Here is a 27,202-nt window from a genome sequence, read left to right as displayed (position 1 = left end):
AGCATTAAACGTGGTTCTAACCGGTAGAAAATGTGCAGATTTAGTCAGTCTATCAACTACAACCCAAATAAAATCCATACCTCGAGAAGTCCGAGGTAGGTCAACAACAAAATCCATAGTCACATGCTCACACTTTCATTCAGGAATAGGGAGAAGTTGAAGTAGACCGCCTGGTTTCTGATGTTCAGCTTTAACTTGCTGACACTAAAGACATTTGGACACATATTCTGCAATTTCTTTCTTCATTTTAGGCCACCAATAAGTTTGTTTCAAATCCTGATACATTTTATTATTACCCGGATGCATAGTAAATACGGATCTGTGGGCTTCATCTAAAACCCTCTTCTTTAGTTCCGGAATATCTGGGACATACATTCTGTTTCAAAATTTCAACACTTCATTTTCAATACTGAACTCTGCCTTCGGACTTGTCTCAAATTCATCAATCACTTTCTTGAGGAATTCATCCTCTTTTTGTTTCTGCTTGATTTCGTCAATGATTGCCGGCTCGGCTGTAATAGCGGCTATCAATCCGCCCTGTTCACATACAACCACTTCAATTTCTGACTTCTCAAAATCTTGCAAGATCTCTTTCTGTTCAGTAAGCAAACAAGCCATATTCCCTGTCGATTTTCTGCTCAAGGCATCAGCAACTGTGTTAGCTTTCCTAGGGTGATACTGAATCTCTAAATCATAATCCTTTATCAATTCCAGCCATTTCCTCTGCCGCATATTCAACTCTTTCTGTGTGAAAAAGTATTTCAAACTTTTGTGATCTGTGTAGACTTCACACTTTGCCCCATACAGATAATGCCACCAATTTTTCAAAGCAAAAACAACTGCGGCCAATTCTAGGTCATGTGTTGGATAATTCTTCTCGTGTGGCCTCAACTGTCGGGAGGCGTAAGCAATAACCTTTCCATTCTGCATTAACACACAACCCAAACCTTTATAAGACGCATCACTAAAAATTACAAAATTCTTCGTACCTGAAGGTAGTGTCAAAATTGGTGCAGTGGTCAATCTTGTTTTTAGTTCATGGAAGGCAGCTTCTCTTTCGTCGTTCCATTCAAACGGTTGCCTTTTTCGTGTCAATTGGGTAAGAGGCACAGCTAATTTCGAAAAGTCTTTCACAAACCTTCTGTAATAACCAGCTAAACCCATGAAACTGCGAACTTCTGTCACATTTGTCGGTGTAGGCCAATTCACAATTGCCTCTATTTTCTGGAGGTCCACTGAAATTCCTTCCTTAATGATCACGTGCCCTAAGAAAACAATTTCATCCAACCAAAACTCACATTTCTTTAGTTTAGCAAATAATTTCCTTTCCTGAAGTATTTGTAGGACAGTTCTCAAATGATGTTCATGTTCAAGTCTATCTTTAGAATATATCAAAATATCATTAATAAAAATCACAACGAATTCGTCAAGGTAGGTTTTAAAAATTCGATTCATTATGTCCATAAATGCCGCCGGAGTATTAGTCACTCGAAATGGCATAACAAGATACTCAAAATGTCCATACCTCGTTCTGAATACGGTTTTCTCAACATCCTCTGCCTTAACCTTCAGGTGATGATACCCGGACCTCAAATCAATCTTAGAAAACACTTGTGATCCCTGCAACTGGTCAAATAAGTCACCAATATGGGGTAGGGGATATTTGCTCTTTATTGTTACCTTGTTCAATTCCCGATAATCGATGCACAAACGCAAAGTTCCATCTTTCTTTTTCACAAACAATACTGGTGCACCCCAAGGCGAAGTGCTAGGTCGAATAAACCCCTTGTCAAGCATGTCTTGCAACTGTTTTTTTAATTCTTTCATGTCGGCAGTAGCCATTCTGTAGGGAGTTTTAGAAATGGGCTGGGTGCCTGACACAGTTTCAATAGTAAACTCTATCTCCTTATCCACCAATTCCCCCGGTAATTCATTTGGAAACACATCTGGAAATTCTCTAACAATAGGGATATCATTCAATTCAACATTCACAGACTGTTTAGACAACACATAGCATAAATAACCCTGGCACCTTTTCCTGATTAGTTTACATGCTTTCATTGCAGATATCAAATAAGGTGGAGGCACTACCCCATTACCCACAAACACAATCTCTTTCTGTTCTAGTGGTTTAAACACAACCCGTTTTGTCACACAATTCATGGTGGCACAATATTTGGTCAACCAATCCATGCCCAAAATTACATCGAAATGCCTAAAGTTCAAGGATAACAAATCCACATATAGGATAGCATCCTCAACACGCATATCACAAAACCGGTATATAGATTCACACAATACAGATTCCCCAGATGGAGCAGACACACATAACAGATATGGCAGTAATTCTAAGGGTCTATTCAGTCTAGATGCAAATGCATATGTCATAAAAGAGTGTGTGGATCCGGAGTCAATTAATACAAAAGCATCCTGATTACATATAGAAATGGTACCTGAGACAATTGCATTGGCATTCTGTGTATCGCCCGGAACAAACGCAAAAACTCTTCCCTGTCTCACGGTATCCCCGGTGGTAGCAAATCTCAAAGTATTTCCGGACTTTGGGATCGATGCAGTGGAACTAGCAGCTATCTTTCCACCATTCTGATTACAATCTCGGGCCATATGCCCTTGTTTCCTACATTTGAAACAGGCTCCTGATGCACGGTAACAAACTCCACGGTGCCTTTTGCTACAAATGTTGCACATGGGAGCTGTGTCTCGGGAAGAATTTGAAGTATTTGAGGAGCCCGTGTTTTGCTTTTTCAAAAATTTCTTCTTTGAAAAGAAGCCTTGCCTTTTGTTGTCTTTCCATTCTGTCGTTGGCTTAGCTTGTCTAGCTATGTTAGCCTCTGATATGATAGCCCTGTCTAGCACCCCAATGTAGGTCTCCAGCTTCAAGACATTCATTTTTTCTAAAATGTCACTTCGAAGCCCACCTTCAAAATGTCTTGCCTTCTTATAGTCAGTGTCAATCACGTGTGGTGCAAACCTGGCCAATTCGGTGAATTTGGCCTCATACTCGACTACAGTCATACTATCTTGCCTTAGTTCCATGAACTCTGCTACTTTCTTGTCCCGAACACACTGCAGGAAGTACTTGTCATAGAAAATTTCCAAAAATTTCACCCAATCAACATCCTTGTGATTTTCTCGCATTAACATCCACCATCTTCTTGCCTCGTCTTCTAACATAAAAGTGGCTAGAAGCACTTTCTGTGTCTCTGAACACGGGAACACTTCAAACAGTTTCTCAATGCCAAGGACCCACGCTTCGACTTTCAACGGATCTAATCCACCATGGAACTGTGGTGGTTTCATTTTCTTGAATTCTTTGGTGAGAGCTATTATCCGATCATCATTTTGATTATCTGGCATGGGTGGTGCCGGAGGTGGAGGTGGCGGGTGTGGTTGCTGCCACTGCTGTTGCCACTCCTATTGCTGTCTCAAAGCTTCTGCCATTTCCTGAATCAACCTTTCCATTTTATCTATTCTAGCAGTAGAGGACTCTTCTATCTCATCACTTCTTGTTCTCACTATCTGATTAGACTTACATTATACTTTGCACAAAAGATTCACAGGTATGTATATATTAAAGAGCATACATATTCAAATAATTTGCAAAGTAAGCAAATCACAAACTTATAACACATAGTTGTTCACATTGAAACATTTAGATGCATTCTCGATACTATCAAAGTCATACTTATCACATGAATGCATCCTATATCTTTTATAGACGCTTATTGCTCTCTGGACAAGTGTGTGAGTTATTAACTCGTGCTCTGATACCACTCTGTCATGACCCGAACCCGCCCTCGTGGGTTAAGGACATAACCGGCCAGTAATCATGAGATTACCTACGGTCTCAAACCAAACCAAACGTATTTTAACAGAGTTAGAGGGGGGCCAAACGGAAGTAATTTAAAACTTTGTCCATAGAGCTGTGCTTACATGGCACATCATAACAAACCATACATATGTATATTAATAACTCACAACAAAATATGTACCACACCAGGTTCTGTACATACAGGATCATAATAGTCTAAGTCAACCCATCAAAACTATATACAACAGATGCAAAGTCTTCACCAACATGCCGGAATATAAATACATAACAAAAGAGCGAAGACGGGTCTCGTGTATGGAACAACAAGGTTTTTGGAGAGTCAGTCCTTGTGTCTCACGTACGAGACCCGTCTTCGCCCTTTTGTTATGTATTTATATTCCGTCATGTTGGCGAAGACTTTGCATCTTTTGATGGGTTGACTTAGACTATTATGATCCTGTATGTACAGAACCTGGTGTGGTACATATTTTGTTGTGAGTTATTAATATACATATGTATGGTTTGTTATGATGTGCCATGTAAGCACAACTCTATGGACAAAGTTTTAAATTACTTCCGTTTGGCCCCCCTCTAACTCTGTTAAAATACGTTTGGTTTGGTTTGAGGCCGTAGGTAATCTCATGATTACTGGCCGATTATGTCTTTAACCCACGGGGGCGGGTTCGGGTCATGACAATTGGACTATGACAACGTTGGGAATGTCAGCTAGAAGGTTATCTGCGACAGTCTTTTTGCGACCTATCTCGTCGACGGCAACGACGACAGTGACCTCAGTGCCGAAGTGGATCGTTGGAAGTGCAGTCGGTGGGTTGGCTGGATCGTAAATCGACGCTTCAGTACTTCGGCGTCTTCGGCTACGAGTTCTGCCTGTGGGGGCAAGCAGTGGGCTCGACGTCAGCGTTGGTGCTAAGAGGGTGAAATCAGTTGTGGAGCAGAATTTGATGGCTATTTTGTTGGGTCAGATGTTGAGGCTTGATCGGGCCTTAGTGATGAGGTAGTTGGGGGAGTTGTTGTTGACGGTGAAGACTTGCTCTTCTTGGGGAGGTCGAGAAGGACGGATTTGTAAGTCGGGATGTAGTTTAGCAGTAGAGGAGCCTTGCGCTGATTAACAGGCAAGTCCAGCAGCCTCTTGAAGTCTTTGTTGGGAAAGAATGTCTTGCGAAAGTCCTTTGGGGCTGAGGAAGGACTGCAAGTAAAGAAACAGATATTAGAACATACAAAAATATCAAAATATAAAGACTTGAAAGCAAGTAAAGTGACACTTGGCTCTTACCATTTCCCTCTTTGAACACTGTTCGGCTTAAGGGATAGAGGTGAAGGTCATCATCTAGTGAGAACTCCCAATTGTCCAAGATGATGAAATAATCATCTCCAGCACCCTTGTTGGAGTTTGGAAGGTCGGCGATAAGTTTGTATTATATGGATCTCGGCTTAAGGTAATAGATGTAGCCCTTTTTCTGATTTCAAGCCACACATTGTATAGTAGTACTGGATATCAGCTAAAGTTATCCTAGCATTCTCTCAGCTAGCTAGGGCAATTATACCATTAATAACTCGGTAAGATTTAATGGCAAGCTATATTGGGTTCAGTTTGTAATAGTTAAATACTTGGCGGAAGAGGATATCAAGGGGAAACTTAAGCCCACACTCAATAAAGGCTACTACAGGGAAAGGCATGGAGTCCCCATCAGGCATGATGGAGTCCTTCTCCCTTGCCAACCTAAGGTGGACATCGGCAGGGATGGCAAACTCCTACCTAAAATACTCTAGCTTAGCAGGGGTGTCTACTCTCCACCTAAACATACCTATGATGTCGACTAAGAGGGGCAAGGCGAGAATTCAGAAGAAAATGGTTTATATGGGTTTGAAGTACCTCGGCTAAACCCAAAACAGAAACGGGGGCAAGGGTTTTTCAAAGAACAAGGGAAGAGTGTTAAATTTCCTAAAGTTTGTGAGTTCTAAGGCAAATCCCAAACGTAGAGCTATTGAAGCAGAAATTAGGAGCAAGAATCTGGAAAATAAGACAAAAAGAAAACAGAAAAGGAATGTGATTCAGAACCCATAAAGCAAAAATCAAGAACGATTATACAAAAATGTGTGCAAATGAGTAACAAGCAAAGAACAGTAGTAAGATAACAAGTGTGTGAACCAAATGTGTACCCAGAAAAAGATGGCACATAAGCAGGATGGCAAACAAATATGATAAAATTCAAAAACATAAATAAGGAATTCAAGAACTTGAATGCATTCACAAAAACAGTATATAAGAGTAACAGAGTTCGAAGTAAGTCAAAAATCTTAAAAGAGGGAAGAACAATAACTTACCAAAGAAAATGGCATTGAAGTGAGATTCGCTGAAGTTAGACGACGACGGTGAATGGAACGGAGCGATGAATACTTCACTGAAATGGATGAATGGAGCAGGTTGCAGAGCTTGGGAGCTTGAAGCAATGGAGGATTTGGGAGATAAGCGTTAGAGAGAGATAGCGTGAGAGAAAACGAAGATGCAAAAGTGAAAAGACGGAGAGAGAGAGGCGTTTTTTTATCAAAACATGGAAAACAACAAATTTGCAATTAGTGTGCTTAGGACGACGTGTCCGTCAGGCGGCGTGCGTAGAAGCGACGCGACCTGATGGCGCGTGTCAGGTACAGTTCAATGGAGAAGAGACGCGTGACGAAACGGTTGAGTTACTGTGCGTGATAGCTCACACGCGTATAGAAACTCTTGGAGTTCTTGATTTAATTAAGCAAAGACCTCGGCTATGGGAACGATCTCGGTTAAAGAACTTGAAAAAACTTTGTTCTTGGTTCTAAGGCATTGATGAAAACAGATTACAAGTCTGGGTTATACGGAGCCGACGAATGATGACCTCGATAATGAAAGATAGAGCAAGCTTAGCCGACGTGCTATATGAACAAATGATATAGGTTCCATCACCTCAGGATGTCGAGGTAATAGAATTTAGGGGCAGTTGTGGGGACATATTTTTTGAATGACAACACGTGGCCTAGGTGGCACCGAAATGCCAGCCGAGGTGCCACGTGTCCTGGTCATGACGTCGAGATGATCTCCGCTAGGCCGAGGTTTCCTACGAAGATACCGGAATCCGAGATGAACGGATAAGGGAAAAGAGTCCTAGAATGAGGGAGGACTTCAGCCTGGATAAGGATAAAGCTCTTAGGGAGTTTATCTTTATCTATTAGGGAGTCCATGATGAGCATTAGTCCAGAGTCCAAGGAAAGCTAGGCTTCTACAAGGATCAGGTCAGTACTGACTATAAAAGTAAGGCACCTTCATGGGTTTAAGGTACGCTTTTTGTATTCTGACTAGTGAGTATCAGGGATGGCAATTTAAACCCGGCTTGACGGGGACCCGACCCCCTGTTCCCGATAAGAGTGGTTTTTTCCCGAAAAATACCCCTGACGGGACGGGGATGGTATTTAAAATTGAATCCCCGATTAGTTTCGGGCCAGGGACGGGGATAGCTTTCACAGCCCTGGACCGGCCCCGGCCTCGTTTTTCCCTCGAAATGAAATTACCATAATACCCTTTAATTTATTCATATATATAAGCCCCCCTTTGTTAATTACTCCTCTGAGTTGCCTCTCTCTCACTCACTCACTCACTCACTCACTTACTCACTCTCTCTCTCTTCTCCCACTCTCTCTTTCTTCTCCGCACGCAATCAGCAATGGCGTTGTCGCTCCTGCTCACCGCCTCCTCCGTCGGCGATGGCGTCCTCTGAGTTGCCTCCTTCGTCGCGCCTCACTGCCTCCTATTTCTTCTCCTCCTCCGTCACTTCCTCCTCCTCCTCCAAGCCATCGCCGAACCGTCGCCTCTCACTTCCTCCTCCCTCCGCCATAGCAGATCTGAACAGATTCTCCCTCTACTACTCAGATTTGAGCAGATCCTCCCTTCGCCACCGTCTGTCTCTATTTTTTTTTTTTTTAATGATGTTGCCATTGATTATGTTGTTGATGAAAATGATGTTGTTGGTGTTGATGATTTATTATTGATGATGTTGTTGTTCATTCATTCCATATACAGATTATTATTATTATTATTTTGGTTGAACAGATCTCTGTGTGTGTGTTGTGAACAGGTTTGTCGGAGATTTTTGGGTTGGAGAAACCCGATCCCCGTTAGGGGGCGGGGGTGGGGGAGGTGATGCCTTCCCCGTCAGGGATCGGGGCTGGGGCCGGGGACGGGGACGGGGACTTTTTAATCTTCGGGGATCGGGGACGGGGAGGGTGATCCCCGGCCCCGTTGCCATTCCTAGTGAGTATAAGCACTATTTGGTATCTTTGAGAGATAATTGAGTACTGACTTGATCATCGAAGTGCCCCTGGGTGGATGAACCACCGCCGGAGTTAGGGCTGGGCATAGGGTCATCCGACCCGCCCAAACCGCCCTACCCTACCCGAACCGAACCGCACGCATGTGGGTAGTTTCGCAAACACATTAGGGTAGGGTATGGTTTGAATTTTATATAATTTTGGGTTGCGGGCGGGTTGCGGGTTTGAACCGCACCCGCCCAACCCGCCCGCATTAAATAAATTTTTTTTCCTCTTTCAAATCTAAACCGTCCATCTCTTCTCTCACTCACCTATACTATAACAAACAAAACAAAAGAAAAAAGAAGCCCTAAATCTAATCGGCTCCTCTCCTCCTTCACTCTCTCTCAGTCTCATCTCACTGTCTCTCTTTCTCACTCTCTTCTCGTTTCTGCACCACACCGATCACTCTCATCTCATCGCACCGATCATCATCGCACAGCACAGCTGATCTACTTTATTCACAGGTGAACTCTGTCTCTCTCTCTCTCCCGATCGTTGATTTTTTGTGGATAAACAACAGAACTGATTTTTTTTATCTCTGATTTTTTTCATCTCGGATCTACTTCACAGGTGATCTCGCAGGTGATCTCTGATTTTTTTCATCATCGCACAGCCGATCACTCTCTTTCTCATCTCATCGCACCGATCATCATCGCACAGCCGATCTGCTTCACAGGTGAACTCTCTCTCTCAATCTCTGTCTCTCTCTCTCTCCCGATTGTTGATTTTTTATGGATGAACAGATTTGATTTTTTTCATCTCTGATTTTTGATTTTTGTTGTGGGATCTGATTTTTTGTGGACCAAAACAGATCTGATGGGATCTGATTTTTTGCAATACCTCTTGAACTTGTCACAGCTCCGATCATCTTCTTGGTTGGATTCTCATCATCAAGAAACAATTTTGGTTTTGAGACTACCTTGAAATGCTAATCGATTCAGAAAAATTCAATAAATTGAGTGAATACATCTTTTATTCTTAATTTTTTCTCTATCATATGATTAAAATCAAAGCAATTTGTTATATGGTGGAAAAAAAGTTCAATCCGCAAACTGCCCGCAACCGCCCGCACAACCGCGAACCCTATCCGCACAAACCGCAAACCGCATTGCGGACGGTTGTGGGTTGATTTTTTCCCAAACTGCATAGATGCGGGCGGGTCCAAACTGAACCGCAAACCGTCATAAACCGAACCGCGGACACCCCTAGCCGGAGTCTCATCTTTCTGTGACAGGTCGTTTAAGCGCAATCTATTCTGTCGGTATTTTCTAACTGAGTACCTGTTTGGTAGTGTAGTCAGAAAACAGTACACACAGGTAAAAGTAATAAAATTTATAATTTCATGTTACAGATGAAAAAACAACAAAATTATTGATAATAGATGATTAATTAATAACACATAAGACATTAAAGTGAAAAATTATTTTGTGATCTGGAGAGACATCATGGGACTTTATGCCTTGACTTGTTAATCACGAACCACCACGCCTTATTCCTCGTGCCTGAACCATCAAAATACCTTGTCCCTTGAAACACTTAGGGTTGATTTGGTTTGCAGATATAATTTTTGAAATTTTTTTTTTTAAAATTTTGTTTAATTTAAAATTTAAAATTTTTTTAAAATTATTTTTTTTTCTTACACATCAATTAATTATTTTTTCTCTCTCCTTTTTTTTCTCAATCACTTTTTCTCTCACACATCTATTCAACTATAACATAATATCAAATCATCTCAAATTACAAAATTATTTTCAAGACATACAACCAAACAAATCAAAAAAAATTCTAAACTTTCTTCTCAAAATTTTTTTTTTAAAATTTATTTCAAAACACAAACTCAGCATACCTCTAATATTTTTTTAAAAATTTTATTTTATGAAAATGACAGCCCACCACCACCCATCATAATTGGGAAGTTCGTGTGTTGGTTTGTTTTTTGATTTTTTTCACTAAAAGATAAATTTTTTATAAAATTAAAAAAAATAAATTCAAACAAAATATCACATCCAACCTCATAATTATTTCATTTTTTTTTCTCACAAATATCACATCCAATTACAAAAAAAATCAACTGTCTTTTCAAACACCAAAAAATTTTTCTTCCAATAATATCTTACAATTAAAAAAACCTAAATAAAAATCCACTTCTCAAACACCCAGATAATCCAAATAAAAATCCCAAGGCTTGGTTTAGAATGTGAATTGACTTTTTAGATTTTTAAATTTTTTAGAAAAGATTTTTGATTTTTTAATAATAGAAAAAATATAATAATTATGAATTAAATAAAATATCTAATTAAAATTAAAAGACCTAATTTATTTTTTAAACTATTTTAAGCCCAAACTCACTTCCTAAACAATGCCTAAACAAGAAAAAGCAAACCACCATCTCCATCGTACTTATTTAGGAAAACCGTGTCGTCGACGTTATTCTCCCTCCTCACTTTACTCTCTCTCTCTCTCTCTCTCATATCTCTATATCTCACCCACGTCGCGTAAAGGATTCAGCTGCAGACTCTGTAGTCCCCAAAAAAGCCAGACCACCCAAAACCATGAAGTCCATATCCACCAGCCTCTCAGCAGACTCAAACACGACCTCCACTTTCCTCAAAGTCGCCTCTCTCTCTTTCCTCTCCCTCTCTCTCCTCTTCCTCGCCAAGCTCTTCTCCGACTCCTTCCAACCCCACATCCTCTCCTTCTCCACCACCACCACCGCCATCGTTAATCCCAACACTTCTTCCCCTCCTCCTCCGCCGCCGCCTCTGGCAGTGGAGAGAACGGGGATTGTCGACGACAACGGCCTCATGACCGACGATTTCGTGGTCGGGGAGTTCGATCCGAGTGCAATTGAGAGCGTCGCGGACGCGAACGCGAGAGAGGGGAGACAGAGTGATGAGGATGATTTTAGGAACAGGGCTAGGGTTAGACTTGAGAAGTTTCGGGTGTGTGATGAGAGTATGAGAGAGTACATTCCTTGTTTGGATAATGTGGATGCGATTTCCAGGTTGAATTCGACGGAGAGAGGGGAGGGGTTCGAGCGGCATTGTCCTCAGAAAGAGAAGGGCTTGAATTGTTTGGTGCCGAGGCCCAAGGGGTACAAGCTCAAGATACCTTGGCCTCAAAGCAGAGACGAGGTAAAGCAATTGAATGTATGTGATTGTTGCCAATTAATATTTATTTATTTTTCATTTTGGATGAATTGTTATAGAATTGAATTGACTATTTTTTTTTATTTTTTATTTTTTATTATAGTTGTTATATATCACAATTTGAAATCAATCACTTTGTGCAAATAATGCCATATATTCGAAGTTTAGTTCAGTTGGAGCTAAAGCTAGTCTAGATAAATTATAGTAGGACTGTGCTTCAATTTGAGGTCTGGTTCACTGGTTTCAATGTAGATGATGTTATGATAAGACTCATAATAGTTATGGAGAGTCAAGTTCTTCACAAATAAAAGAAACCATCATTCATCAAAATGCTCACTTTAACAGTTTATATAAATGGGTGCCTTCATTAGAGACAATTGTCAGATGCAGCTTAAAAAATAAATCTTGGAAATGTAATTCTAGCACTTTGATTCATTAATCTTGAGTCCACACTATGTTCCCTGCATCATATCAACTGTTTATTAATTGGAGTTAGACCAGTTGACTTGCAATCTGCCTTATTGCATGATTAGACTGACAAAAGTCCTCTTGTTTTTTTTTTTTTTTTTTTTGTTTTGTTTTTTTGTTTTTTTTTTTCAATTTTTTATTCCGTGGTCTGTTGACTTTTATTGAGGTGGCTAACACCCTCGTGCATATAGGTTGATGTGTTACTAGAAATTGACCCAGGGTTAGCATGCTTTGGGAACATTTTTAGTTTATTCGTAGTTTCTAGGACTCACTTTCATTGTAGGATAGTATTGTTACAGTTTTTACCATGAGTACAGTGAGAAAAGAATTCAGATAGTCTCAGAATCTCATTAATCTTGTCTATTTTTGTCCTTTTTTTATTTTTGGCACAACAAATTTGATCACATTTAAACATCAGAGCCTATCATTTTGGTGTGTAATAATAGCTATTGGCATTGCTCCATGCAATAGGAAGGGTGTAACAATCTTTTTGAAAAAAAAATTCTTGCAATGGATGGTTCTTTGATTGATAGGCTTCATTCCTTTTCTATGACATGCTTTCCCTTCCTCTTGTAAATATCAATGTTGCAATTATTTTATCTCTAAACCTTTTTATGCACTATCTTATTGAATTTAGAATATCCTTTTAGCTGCTTTCAGGCTCGTGTTGAGTATTCTCCTAATATGAGTTGTGTAATTACTAATCAATGTGAAAGTACTCACGCTTCACGATTGCATTGAGTGAATTTCTTTTATTGGCTTGATCTTTAGTTGCAGTATATGACTGTTTACTTGATTCAGAGGAAGATGTCTCCACTAACTTTGAGATTTTAGTGCAGGTGTGGTTCGATAATGTACCCCATACACGCCTGGTTGAAGATAAAGGAGGCCAAAATTGGATATCAAGAAAAAATGATAAATTTATATTTCCAGGAGGTGGAACACAGTTTATCCATGGGGCGGATCAGTACTTGGATCAGATTTCCAAGGTTGGCTGCTTCTTCATTTCCCAAAGATTTTTATACTGTGTTTGGATAAAATTAAATCATCTTGTCATTTGAACACGCAGATGGTCCCTGACATTGCATTTGGCCAACACACCCGAGTTGTCTTGGATGTTGGTTGTGGAGTAGCAAGTTTTGGTGCTTTCTTATTTGATCGTAATGTGACTACTCTGTCAATAGCACCGAAAGATGTTCATGAGAATCAGATTCAATTTGCTTTAGAGCGTGGTGTGCCTGCCATGGTGGCTGTATTTGCTACACACCGTTTATTGTATCCCAGCCAGGCATTTGACTTGATACATTGTTCAAGATGCAGAATTAACTGGACTCATGATGGTACGGACTTTTCTATTTTATGTTTTTATGGTGGAAAGATGATCTCTCTCTCTCCCTCTCTCTCTCTCTCTCTCTCTCTCTCTTGTTTTTTATTGACGTGGATCAGAAGTTTTTTTTGTCTTAAATACATCAGTTAGAGGAATGAATGATATCTATTACTTGGTGGAAGTCATTCCTGCCTTCTTGATGTTTAATGTGTCTTTTCGTTTGGTTTGTTGTGAAGATGGAATTTTGCTTCTCGAGGTCAACAGGATGCTAAGGGCAGGAGGACACTTTGTTTGGGCAGCACAACCGGTTTATAAGCACGAAGATATCCTACAAAAACAATGGGAAGGTAACCATCATGTTGCAATTACTAGAGTAAATTGGTCAGGAACTAACTACAATTCATTTTTTTTATTTATTTATGCAATCATATCAATGTCGCCAGTACTTTTTTTCCCCTTCCTTTTTGGCATCTGCTTCTCTTTCTTTTGGATTTTTTGTGGGTCATGTTGATTTTATATATATAATTTTTTTGGGGGGGAGGGGTTGTTGTATCTTTTTTTTGTTGACGATAATTATGCGCAGAAATGGTGGACCTTACTGAACGCATTTGCTGGGAACTTGTAAAGAAGGAAGGGTATATTGCTATATGGCGGAAACCTCTGAACAACAGCTGCTATTTTAATCGTCAGCCTGAAGTACAACCTCCTATATGTCATACTAATGATGATCCAGATAATGTTTGGTATATATCCCATTTTACCCCTTTCAGTTTGCAACATTACATGGCAAGTGTTTTTACAATTTGTTTGAACATTTTTATATCCATACCAACAACTCCTTGTTTGTAAGGAACGAGATTCCAATTGTTAATCTTTTCCAAAGTTGCCCATAACAGGTAATCTTACAATTGTTGTGAGCTTGTAAATGATTACTCAAATGGTAATTTTGAGTTGTCACACCATTTCTTCAAGTTCTTATTTTCCTACCCATCTAATTTAACATTTCTCTTTCAGTTGGGTGAACAATATCCTGTTTTCAATTTTGACTCAAAAGTAAGAAATAAAGCAAAACGTCTTAACAATGGTAATACATTCTTGCAGGTATGTTGGTCTGAAGGCATGCATCACTCAGTTACCTGAGAATGGTTCTGGAGCTAATGTTACCACATGGCCTGCACGCCTTCATAATCCATCAGACAGGCTTTTTACTATAAAAATGGACGCCTACATGTCCAGAAAGGAAATATTCATATCACAGTCAAAATATTGGAATGATATTGTAAATGGTTATGTTAGTGCCTTCCATTGGAAGGAATTAAACCTACGAAATGTGATGGACATGAGGGCTGGATATGGAGGGTATCTTTATATTTCTTTTGCTTCTCTTCATTCATGTTAAGCCTTCTCTAATTCTGCAATGCTTTGTAATTTTGATAAAGAGAACTATTTTAACTTAAGAATTTTGTTCATGGCAGGTTTGCTGCAGCATTACATGATCATGGGGTTGATTGCTGGGTTATGAATGTTGTTCCTGTTAGCAGTTACAATACATTGCCTGTTATTTTTGACCGTGGACTCATAGGAGTTGTGCATGATTGGTATGGGCTATGCACCTTTTCTATATATTGTTGTGAAATAAATTCACTTGTACAAATTCCATTTTCTTGAATAGCTCAGGCCATTGAGATACTGCAAAACTTCATCCACTTAAGTTGTAACTCATAAGTTTTAATTATTTTTCAAACTAATTCATCTTCATTGCATAAAAAAAATAATAATAATAATAATTTGGTCCATTGAGATTCTATAATTTGAAAGATATTTTGACTGTTAGTTTTCCAGAATAATTTACCTAACATGTCACAGGGTTCACTTTTTCTTTGCTCCCTCCTCACTTAAAAGAAAATTATATAGGGACAAAAGAAATTAAATTCTAGTTGTAGAATGCTCCTCAAGATGGGGAAAATTATAAATGCATCAGTAGTAGGAGTAAGGAAGAAAAGTGAAAAGATTTTCTTGATTTAATCCCCTTGAAAGACATTGGTATTGGAGAGGATTTCATTTGGCAATGAAGACAATATTTTCCCTCCTAAATGTTAAAAAAATATTTTCCCTCCTAAATTGGTGCTTGAGATTTGTAAATTTTTGCTCGTGGAACTAGAGGAATAGAATTGGCTGATAACTATTTTCCACTTTCCTATTCAATTTTGAAGACAAAATGGTTATTAGAAATTGATTGGACCATATCCAGGTGATACTGTCTTGATCTACAGAGTTTCTTGTCAAGATATGAAATTTGTTATGTTTTTTCATTCCTCTTGCCTTCTTTTAGTAAGATCTTGAACTCTGTGATAATGATTTCAATTATGTCCTAGGTGTGAACCATTCGATACTTACCCAAGAACATACGACCTACTGAATGCAGCAGGTCTCTTCTCTGCAGAGAGTAAAAGGTTAACTTTCTTATCTTTCATGTTTGTATCTTATCTGTTTGCATGCAGTCACATCTTATTTTTAGAAAGAACATTGTTGTATAAATCACTTTTCTTTTTTCTCTCTCTTTTCTTCAACTTAAACAGATCTAGATGTAATATATCAACAATCATGCTTGAGATGGATCGGATATTAAGACCAGGTGGGCGTGTTTATATTCTCGACACTGTCACTGTTATTGAAGAACTTAAAGATATAGCAAATGCCATGGGATGGCCAACCTTACTGTTCGATACCATTGAGGGACCTCATGCAAGCTCGAAGCTTTTGATCAGTGACAAGCGTCTTTAAACATAGTTATGGTTGCTCACTTTTTTCCTTGTATAGGTTAAAAGCTTCTTTTTCTCTTAAAAAGAAAAATCTTCAAATCTTTTTCGCCTATATGTTGAAAGCATGGATTCCTCCCTAATCCTTAAATGGCAGTACTAGAAAATAGAGATGGTGCTGAGACTGACTTATTGTAATATATTTCTGTAAATTATCAGTCAGTCATGGATAGCATCCTAACAGAGGCATCTGAAGTCTGAAGATGATAATTTCATATCCATGTTTTAGGAACACAATATTGAATTATTATTTTTTCCCCTTAATTTTCTAGATTGCCTGATTTGGTATCATTTTTGTTTTCCATGCTTTTTTGAAACAAAATAATGGAAAGTTTGAAATCAGCTATCATTTTCATTTTTGTGCGAAAATGGTTTTAAAAAAAAAAAAAATTGGAAAATGAATTGAGAAGTGTTTCTTAAAAAGGAGTGTTTTCAGAAATATCTTCAAATTCATTTTGTCTCAATTTTTCGTCACCAGACGCCCTTAATTTGTTCCTAACGTGTCAGTTTTCTCATAGATCATTGAGTGCTGATTAGACAAATTAGCTAAATTCTAGGTATAACCCAAAAGGAAAATCCATCCACCCTAACAGTGTAAATACTGCAAATTTGGTAGATTAAGAAAGACTACAAGACAATTGGTTAACAACATAACATTGGTATACATAATCTTCAAGTTTGGGAGTCCAATCTTATTGGCATCCATTTAATTAGGGATGTTAAAAAAAAATCGATCAAATCAGTAAACTGATTCTAGTTGGGCCAAACTCTATGGTTTGATCCATCTTTTTGAGGGGATGATTTAGTTCCAGTTTCAAAAAACTGTTCAGTTCATGGATTAAGATTCAAAAAACTAAGGCCAAGTTTGGGATACTTAAAAAAAGTCAAAAAGTTACTCAAAAAGTTAAAAAGTTAACACTATTCACCAAAAGTCAACAATTACGGCTGCACAACTCCCAATCCTAATTTTCCTCTACAAATTAATTTTTATAATTTTTTATTACACATTTTTCATAAAAAAATCAAAAAGTTAACCCAAACATTCATATTTTTTCTCTCAACTTTTTAGTTTAAAAAGACAAAAAGTACACTTATTTAGGACACTCCAAACAATCCCTAAATAAAATTGAACTAAAACAAAAAACCGAATAAAATCCAATTAAACCATTTGATAAATGTGTAAGGTTTCTCTCAATATACTTATCTTCTTGACCTCCTTATACCTCAAAATCATTTCAATCCTGTCCACGAAGTGATGAAATTTCTGAAATTTCTAACCTAGAACTGCAGAACCAAACTGCAAAAGAGATTTGTTTTAGTTTGGTTCCAAAGATGTTTATGATTCGATTTGGTTTCAAATTTTTTGAACCACAGGATTTGGTTTTCAAGTTTTTAGAACCACACTAATGTGCAAATTTTTTGGTTTTCTAACCTTGATCATCAACCAAAATGCCTCAGGGGCTTGTTCTCAAAAGCAAAAGATTGTGCAAATAAAGACTAAAAGAGCTGAATCAATTACCAGTTCTGAATGATCAGGGATCTTATCTTCATTTTCACCAAAAAAGGATCCAAACTAATGTGCCTCGATCATTAGTTCACGAGAGACTAGAAATATATCTTCACTTAGTAAATGCTTGTTTAATCGTGCTTCATCAAATTGACAGCTAACAGCAATTTGGATGTATTTTAATATAAACTGATGGCAGATGAGAATGAATCACACAGTTTTCAATAACAAAATTACCAAAAAAATAAGTCATCTGACCCTGTAAATTCATTTACATCCAGTTTCCTTCCACCAGACTATGAACACAAAACAAGTGACAATCAAATCCAGTGAACAAATTGAAACCAAAACTGGAAAATAATTATGCATCAGCTTTCCATACCCAAACAAACCACAATTGTACTTACTTACCCTATGACTTCGATGGCGAATCTTTATGTGCAGCAGTATTTACCTGTTTAGATAAATATGCTTCGTAGATTTCTACAACAATCCGCGGATCCTTCTCCACGAGTTCCATATACTCCTCTCTCTTACTAAGCTTATCCATGTTGTCCATGATCAACGATAAGGCTGCATCAAGCAAGTTCTTGGCATTGTGTTGATGAGCAAAGGCGTAATTCACAAGTGCGCTTTCCCAGTTCAACTTTGACACCATGAACTTCTCACAATATGTCTTGAGATGTTTCACTTGATATTTTTCGGCCAAGACTAGAAGGTCACAGGCCATTTGCTCGTCAAGGCACGCTTCGGCAGTGTACAAGTAGTTGACAAAGGCGCGAAGAGCATCGTATGAGACGTCGCTTATCTTGATGGTACCACTCAGGCTTTCCTCCATCTCATTTTCAAGCATGGCTCGGAAAACTGGGGAACGGCTGGCCTGAGTAATTATTGAAATTATCAAAGAAATTAATGAAATAAGTAAATGAAAAGAGACCCCCCCCAAAAAAGGAATGAATTTGGATTTCAATTATTAGATTATCCACTCCACTATGGAAAAATAAAGGTTTGTGTCCACAATCACAATACAATGGCACAAAGGCCCGTTTGATATTCCAAAATAACAGGCCAAAGTTTTTAAGTTTTGAAAATACCCCCTCTTAAATGATAAGTCTCTATTCACTGAATGCTATGGATTTCGGAAGGAGTGATCATTAGTCACGATGTGTGTAAAAAAGTGTACAGAAATATGTAAAATGTTTGGGAATATTTAAAAAGTGCATTGGGATTCTAACTATTTTGGCAAGCCTCCCGTTAACATGACCCTTAATTCGAAGAGAAAGCCTAAGTGCACAGAAGATTTTCACAACCTTGTCTCATATTTGTGTCATATTTTGTGAAAATCTTTTTAGCTGTTTTCATAAATACAACTTACAAGATCTAAGATCATATTACCTTCAATAAAGAAAGGCAGTTGAAAAAAGAGGGTGCTACAGAGCACCGCGAACTTTTGGCAAATTCAAATGGTGCAGCATATGGTAGTGATCCTACTATGTTATATCAGAAAAACAAGACTTAATCAGATCAAATATAATACTGCCATAGATCAACCATATATAATCGAACGAGCCACAAAATTGTGCAAGACTTTTTGCAAGATCAAGAACATGAAAAATACAGTGCCATGTATTAGAGCATCTCCAATGGTGCATCAAATTTTTCCTCAAATTTGAGTAAAAGGTCAATTTCATATCAAGTGCTCCAACGGAGGTTTGTGAAGTTTCATTAGAACACCGGTTGACCGGACGGACGATCGAACAGTGTAAATTTTTCACAAATTTTTGCCTTGAGACGATCATTCAGGGGGTCTACCGGGCGGATGTTCGGACGGTCAACCGGCCAGTGTAAATTTTTCACAAATTTTTGCTTTGAGATGGTCATCCAGAGGGACATCCGGTGGTGAAAATCTAACGGCAATAAACAGTGATTTGATGAAAGGCATATTGGTTCTCAATTTGATGAAAGAAAAATGAAATTCTGAATTTGATATCTATTTGATGAAATCGTTGGAACAGAAAAATGAGCCATTTTTCATCAAATTCAAATTTGATGACAAGTTTGAGTAACCATTGGAGATAATTTTAATGCCATGCACAAAGTTCTTTTGCAGCTATAATAGAGGGGTCTCAGTAGACAGTACTGATGTCAAACCAACACGACACCCACTATTTAGAGAATACCAACAGAGAAAAAATGTTTTATTGTTTTGTAGGTAAAAAGAATCCTATCAGGATTGCCCCTTGAATCCAATTCTACACCCAACAATCCGTTTATCTCCCAAAATCTTCTCTGCTATAATCAGTAAAAACAAAGAATTATCACATCTGGTGGAGCTGCTGGAATGCGCTCTCCTCTCCTCTCTAGTCGAAGATGAAACCTTCAAGCCTTACTGTCCTATGTTACCAAGGGTGTAGCCATCAAAGCTTTAGTATCCTAGAGTGGAGGTATTTGAGGAATAAATTACAATCATGAGAACTCACTAGCCAATTGCTCATAGTTAGTGATAATGGCACACCTTCAAATTCATTAGCAGTAAAAGCCTAAACAAAAGCCAATATTAACGCATTCGGTTTCATTTTCAAATATTATTCTTTTCTCAGTAAAAATGATAAATTAAAATTGATAAAGAAAAATTGTTTGCCGACTGTTTCCAAAAACAATTTCCTTAGGCAAGTTTGAGAAGACTAAGGCCTCGTTTGGGAACAGGCTAATTTAATAATTTTTTGGCTATTTGGTTAAAATATGAGCTAAAAAAAACTAATATATTTGGGATGACTTTTTGGCTTTTTACGAAAAGATGTGCAAAAAGTAGAGAGAAAAGAGAATCTTTGACTTTTTGGTATGAGTTGTTGGCTTTTTAGCTAATTTAGTAACTTTTTGACTTTTTGACTAAAAAATTCAATTGCCAAACGAGGCCTAAATAAGTGTACTTTTTGACTTTTTTTTGTATTATGTGTAGAAAAAGTAGAGAGGAAATGTTGATTGATGTGACCCAAAAAAGATAAAAAGATAAAATAAGTGTACTTTTTTAGGTTAGTCAAATTTGGCCTTAAAATACCCATTTTTTAGGACATAATTTTAGATTAAAATGATGGTGTTTCCGAGCTTGTCATTGTTATTGTTTCTAGAACATGATAAACGAAAATCAAAACAAACATTTTGAATTCAATATCAAACAGAAATTTTGCCCAGATCTTCATTACATCATATTATGGCTCCTCAAAGATTCTAGAACTTGAACTCGTTTCCCACCAAATATTCCAAACCACTTAATAAGCCAAAGCCAAATCCAAATCCAAATCCAAAACAGACATTAGGAAATAGGGTAAAGGGACAGAAAGATGGTTAAAGAATTCAACTTTATTGATGCATGTCAACTAGAATTGACCCAGTTCATTCTATTAGTTTAGGAGTCTTCAATTAGTGTTGAATTGGATATAAAAGTACATCAATCAGACAATCACCAAAACCAATGATCCAAATTCAGAGTTTATCATCACTACCCATTTCAGAGTTTGTCCACACAATCCACATATCAAACACATTCAATACACAAGAAAAACACACAAAGAAAGTTAAAAATCGAAATGGGTACTCACTAGAACGGCCTTATGGGCAGAGACGGGAACAGGGTTAGACGCGGGTTTACCGGAATCGTCATCGGAAGCGACTAAAACGATGTCGGAGAAGCAAGGGGTAGAGCGATGGTGATAGTGATCGAAGGGAGTCCAGAATCTGAGGAAGGACACTTTGGATTTGAGATCTTCAATCTCGCGCTTCAGCTCTTCCTCGGTCTCGCTGGCTTCCTCATAGCACTCCCTGCAAGTGCCGGCGTCACGTGGCTCGTACTCGTCACGGCAAGACACGCACTTCATCGTCCCCGCCGCCTCGTCGGCCTCTGAGTCCGATCCGAACTCCGACGACGGTCGCCGGCGGTGGCGTCGCATGATGATTATAGGGGCTTTGATTTGATGAGTAGAGGGGAGAGAGAGAGAGAGAGAGAGTGGCGGTGGGATGGGATTGGATTTTTTATGGAGACAAATAAGAGGGTTTGGATCCGATTTGGATTCCTTCACGTGATTCGATTTATTCCCCCTGGTTTTTTTCTTGGGGGTAATTACACAGTAATTATTGAGTAATTTCGAATCATTAACTTGTGGTATTTTATAATATTATAATTAATAAAAAAATAAATTAATTAAATATTATAATAAATAATTAAAGAATACAACGAGATATATTAAATAAAAATTGATTAAAGAGTATAAATATATAGTACTCAAATATTGAATAATTTCTCAAATTACACATATGGGTGAAAAAAAATGAGATATAACTTTATTTTTTATATTTATTTTTTTAGATTTAAAAATGTGGAAGAAAAATTATTGGTTAATAATTTAAAAAATATAAAAAAGAAAATTATCTTAAATATTTTAATTGATTGATATATCATTAAATTTGAAAAATGGATTTGATTTTTAAATTTGAATAATAATGCTCTAATTCTAATTATTAATATTCATAATATTTTTTATTTTTTTATATATATTTTTTCTCACTCCAATGATATGTAATTCTCTTTTTTAATTTTCAAATAAATTTTTTTTTTTTTTTTGGGTGGCAGTTTTGTAGTGTTTGGGTTTTTGATGAATATATAATTTAGAAAAATTACAACTTTTATTTTTAAATATGACAAAAAGTCAAATGAATATCATTTCTGTGATGCTATCTACTGGTGTGTTGGGTATGATTTGAAAATAAAATTAAAATGAAATCTTAGATGGCAGATTGATAAATTTATTATTCAGAATCAAATTGTAATTTGGGTGTTTAGGCAGTTTTAACTTATTAGTTAATTATATAATAATTTTAAATAATTATTAAATATTTTCATAATATATAAAATTAATTTATATAATATTATATATAAGATATTAATTGATTTTACATAATATTTTTCATATATGTACACTGCTAATGTACACAAAATTTTATATTTCAGATCTTTCTCACGTTGATTTTTATTTTAATATTTCATTGATAGTAACACACACACACACACATATATATATATATATATATATATATATATATATATATGTGTGTGTGTGTGTATTAACTATAGCAGGGTAGGGTGATTTCAAAGACAAATTATAAATTTTAATCCACGGATCAAACTAACCTACAGTTAGCAAGTAGATCGATATGAATTAAGTGATTTTAGTGAATTGAGTGATATTTTGCACTGTTTTAATTTTGTCAATCTCATTGAGGAATTAGCAAATGAGATGATGTCATAATAGACTTATATATAATGAATTTTGTTAATGTGTATAATGAATGCACATGTTAAGAATTTAAAAAATTATACATTGTACATGAAAGTGAGTGTAATAAAAAAAGTATAATACTTTTAAGTTCGGTGCCACTACGTAGCCTAAATTTCACTTAGTTCAAATGGCCCGAATGAGTTGGCAAGAGGTTGTCTTCTCCTTTGCCCAGTCGCACACCTTCGTGCAAGCACACTTTTGATTTCCAAAAACAGAGGTGAAGCGAGAATAGAGATGAAAACGAAGACGAAGCGGGAGTAGAGAGAGAGGAGGACGAAACTGTAGCTCGTGACCTACTGGCCGACTTGTGTGCCACTGCTGATCACCGGCCTGGTTGGTGTTGCTCACGATCAATCTGGGTGACCACCGACGACTACCAAAATTATCCTTTTGCCACTAGCAGCATCGACTTGTTCGTGAATCACATTTCGACTGTTAGTGGCTGCAACTCACAGGTACGTGTGTCTTCAACTTCAATTCCTTCGGTCCCTGGATTTGTATATATATATATATGCCTATGAAATGTTGGAATGATTTGCTTATGTAATCTGCAACTCACGGGTACCTGGATTTTCTGCTCTCAAGATGTTCAATGATTTGCTTGTGTTGAAATGGTGGAGTAATGATCTGGGATAGTTAAGGTTTACAAATATATTGATTAATGATCTGAAATTTATGGAAGAAATCTTGAAACAAAAAGAGATTTTGTGGGAGAAATCTTGAAACAAATTTAGAGTGTGAAACAAATCATGTGGAGTTTAATATCAGAACCTCATATTAAATGCTGGAAAATATTTGAGGCCTTCTTGAACATGTTTTGCTTTGTTTGTTTGTGTTTTCCTATAAGGTGGTTTGTTTTTAGAAAATTTTCCTAATAATAGTTGTGAAAAACTATTCAGTAGATACAAGTAGAATGCATGTAAGGTTGTAGATACAAGTATAATGTATGTAAGGATGGCCCAACCCTCAATGGGGCTTAAGGAAAAATCTTAATAAGAGGCCTTCTTAACCATTTATCCTGATAATTTAATAATATATGTTTTATAGCAATGTTTTATTCTAATTAAATAATATATGTTTTATTCTGATTATTCTGGGGCTATTCATAGCAATGTTTTATTCTGATAATTTTGGGGCTAATTAATACATGCTTTCTTTTATTCTGATAACACATGTTTTCTTTTATTCTGATAATTTTGTGGCTATTCATAGCCTTTACTATTACAAGTTTTTGGACAAGGAGAGTTTTTCTTTTTGCTTTTTAAATTTTTAAATCATTATGTGTAGACAAGGAAATTTTGTTCTTTATTGGGCTTTTGGACAAGGAATGTTATTTTAAGTTTTAAGCTGCTATCTGAGTACGTAAAGCTTTGGAATTATTTAGGATTGTATACTCTTTCTCATTGTGAATCTATATTTCAGTTTTAAGCTACAATGGAAATAGATTCAAACAATACTTCATCCGATGGGATTGAGGAAGTTGAAGAACAGGAGAACAATCTTTCATTAAATAAGAATGGTGAAGTTGAAGAGCCGAAGAATGGTATGCATTTTAGCTTAAAGTAAGAAGTGTACAAGTTTTATGCGAAATATGCAAAACACCTAGGATTTGCTATAGCTTATAGAACACAGAATATTGGAGATGATGGGGAGGTAAAATACTTTGGAATTGAATGTGTGGGGACATATTTTGTGAGTAACAACACGTGGCCAAGGTGACGCCGAAGTGTCAGCCGAGGTGCCACGTGGCCTGGTCATGTGCCGAGGTGATCTCGGCTAGGCCGAGGTTATCTGCAGAGATACCGGAATCTGAGATGAGTGGATAAGGGACAAGAGTCCTAGAATAGGGGAAGATCTCAATTTGGATAAAGATAAAACTCTTAGGGAGTTTATTCCTATCTAGCTGAGAGTCCAGGATGAGCATTGAGCCTGAGTCCACTGAAGTGAGGCTTCCACAGAGCTCAAGTCAGTGATGGCTATAAAAGCAGGGCACTCTCGTGGGTCTAAGGTAGGCTTTTATTTGTGATATACTGTGAGCAATAAGTTCTTTCTTGTGAGTTAAACACAATTTGCTATCTTTGAGAGATATTTGATTATTAACTTGAGCGTCGGAGTACCCCCAAGTGGACGAACTACCATCGGATTCTTATCTTTTTGTGATAGGTTGTTCATGCTTAATCTATTCTGCCGGTGCTCTCCAGCTGAGTTTCCCGTTTGGTTGTGTGGTTAGGAATCAACACCCACAATTTGGCGCCGTCTGTGGAAACATAAGGAGCATAGATGGCTAATGACAGACAGGAAGAAAAGATCAGAGACAACGTCCCATGTGGGAGTAGTAAACATGTCAATCCTAACATCGAGGAAGAAAATCATAATGAAGGAGCACGGGATCAGAATCCCAGGGATAAGGATGCCAGCAAGGATGGAGACACCCCGTAGAAATCAGGCTGAGATGAGTATTACGACGAAAGCGACCTCTAGGTATGGAAAGATAGATGCCTGAGGAGGGATGGCGAGATGAAGGGAATGGCCAACAAGTTGGCAGATTTATAATCGGTTGCCAACTTCATGATGCAGAGCAACGTTATGCAACTATCATTTTTGTTGTAAGATACAGCGATGCCAGAAGCCAAGACTGACGCCCAGAAAGGGGGGCAGAAAATAATCCTAGCAGTCCCACAGCATGGTAGGGAAAAGGAGCCCTCACATCGGCTTTCACGAGATGTCAGGCGAGGAGAGTTGGTCAGAGGTGACTCGTAGAGGACACCTCGTACCAGGGAGATGTATGTCAAAGAGCCCCGGAATATCCAAGGGAAGGGCCTGTGTTTTGACACTGTGAATGAAGAGAAGTTCAAGAAGACACATAACGACACTAGGAGTAGCGCACCAAAAAAATTGAAATCTATTGACAGCCGAGCTCTTAGTCGGATTAAGGAGGATTTGAGGGACTACCTCTAGAGGAAGCGGAAGAATGCTGAGGTCACATCCCCCGTCAAGCCGAGAACACCGTTCTCCGTAGAGTTGGACAGATTTAAGGCCCCAAAAAGGTTCCACATGCCAAGGTTCCAAATTTATAACGGTAAGTCCGATCCGAACTTTTACATCGGTTTATATCTGAATTCAATGGCTTTGTATACCGAGAACAAACCATTGTTGTGTAAGGTGTTCCCCTCATCCTTGGGGGAAACTGTATCGGATTGGTTTCACAAGTTGCTGAAAGGAACTGTTAAGAGTTGGGATGGCCTGGTCGAGATATTTGTGGCCAAGTTCGTTATAAACAAGTTACAGCCACTAAGGGTAGACTCCTTGATGGCTCTAAAAATTAGCGAGGGTGAAGGCCTCAGGGCTTATGCCAAGAGGTATTATGAGGTGTTCAACCTAATACTGGGATGCAACCAGGAATTGGCAGTCATGTCCTTTAAGAATGGCCTGGAGGATGAATGCTCGTTTCGAAAGTCGCTGGAAAAAACTCTACCAAAGAGTATGGAGGAGCTCATGGCACGGATTGAGAAATATGCCAGAGCAAAAGAGGATATGCCGAGAAATAAGGCACCCAAATAGGAGAAGAGGAACGGTTTACCAAAGCGAGGTCGAGGTAATACTCGTTTTAATAGGTAGGAAATAAGGTTGAGGGCTACCCAGGCAGTCACCACTATGTTTCGAATATCAGTTTACAAAGTTCTAGAAAGGATCAGGAACGAGCCATACTATAGAGCGCCAGAGAAGGTCCCTAGTGAGTTCATGGGAAGGAGCCTTGGGAAGCATCGTGTCTACTACAATGAGGATGGACACCTGACTCAGGGGTACAGAGCCCTGAAGACGCACTTGGAAGACCTGGTCAGACAGGGTCACTTAAGGGACCCAATAGATGAGGCCAGAACGAGGGAAAAGCATGCAAGGCTTTCCCCAGCACTAGTAGCACCACCATCACCCCAACAAGCAGAACCTTGATCAATGTGATTCACTCGAAGGTTAATGAGAATTATATGCGAGAAGAGACCCAAAAGGTGAGGCACTTACAGTATGTGTATCAGGTCCAGCAAAAGAGGCCTAGGGCAAACAAGTACTACAGACCGATGGTGTCCTTTATTGAGGCAGACCTAGACATGGTACAACATCCACACAATGATGATCTGGTAATGACCCTCAAGGTTGGAGAATACCAAGTAAGGCGCATTCTGATGGCAGCTCTTGTGACATCATGTATGTCAGATGTTACAAGGAGCTTGGCCTTCACCGAGATAATTTGAAGCAGTCTAACAGCCGAATGGTTAGGTTTAACGGAATTTCGACGTGGCCCTTGGAAGCAATAAATTTGGAGGTGCAGGCAAGCACTAGGAAGGTAAGCATAGAGTTTACAATAATTGACACCCTCTTCCCTTACAATGTTATCTTGGAAAGGCCATGG

At 38.1% G+C, this 27,202-nt stretch overlaps 3 protein-coding genes across 4 annotated transcripts; 2 read left to right on the top strand and 1 right to left on the bottom strand.

Annotated features, from left to right (window-relative positions):
* The first annotated feature begins 10,545 nt into the window (after window positions 1–10,545).
* Window positions 10,546–16,218, top strand: LOC114267049 (putative methyltransferase PMT10). Of its 2 annotated transcripts, none has more exons than XM_082874617.1 (9): window positions 10,546–11,325; window positions 12,648–12,797; window positions 12,878–13,148; window positions 13,372–13,482; window positions 13,719–13,878; window positions 14,237–14,494; window positions 14,611–14,733; window positions 15,511–15,588; window positions 15,715–16,218. In XM_082874617.1, exons 1-9 carry the CDS (start codon window positions 10,744–10,746, stop codon window positions 15,917–15,919), a joined length of 1,938 nt encoding a protein of 645 aa, XP_082730743.1. In that variant the 5' UTR covers window positions 10,546–10,743; the 3' UTR covers window positions 15,920–16,218. The 2 variants fall into 2 exon arrangements, with proteins under 2 accessions (XP_082730743.1, XP_082730742.1); XM_082874616.1 differs by having other exon boundaries at window positions 10,553–11,340.
* Window positions 16,219–17,661: 1,443 nt separating this feature from the next.
* Window positions 17,662–21,551, bottom strand: LOC114267050 (BTB/POZ domain-containing protein). Its single transcript, XM_028208038.2, has 2 exons — window positions 21,061–21,551; window positions 17,662–18,341 (listed from the first exon to the last, which is right to left on the bottom strand). Exons 1-2 carry the CDS (start codon window positions 21,406–21,408, stop codon window positions 17,874–17,876), a joined length of 816 nt encoding a protein of 271 aa, XP_028063839.1. The 5' UTR covers window positions 21,409–21,551; the 3' UTR covers window positions 17,662–17,873.
* A 4,366-nt stretch (window positions 21,552–25,917) lies between these two features.
* On the top strand, window positions 25,918–26,745 carry LOC145793544 (uncharacterized). The gene is made up of 2 exons (XM_082876393.1): window positions 25,918–26,275; window positions 26,465–26,745. The coding sequence occupies exons 1-2, from the start codon at window positions 25,918–25,920 to the stop codon at window positions 26,743–26,745; spliced, it is 639 nt and encodes a 212-aa protein (XP_082732519.1).
* The last annotated feature ends 457 nt before the right edge of the window (window positions 26,746–27,202 follow it).

Source organism: Camellia sinensis, chromosome 6, assembly GCF_055761805.1.
Source record: "Camellia sinensis isolate YWXY chromosome 6, ASM5576180v1, whole genome shotgun sequence".
Lineage (NCBI taxonomy): Eukaryota > Viridiplantae > Streptophyta > Magnoliopsida > Ericales > Theaceae > Camellia > Camellia sinensis.
This window is presented reverse-complemented; position numbering and strand designations above follow the sequence as displayed.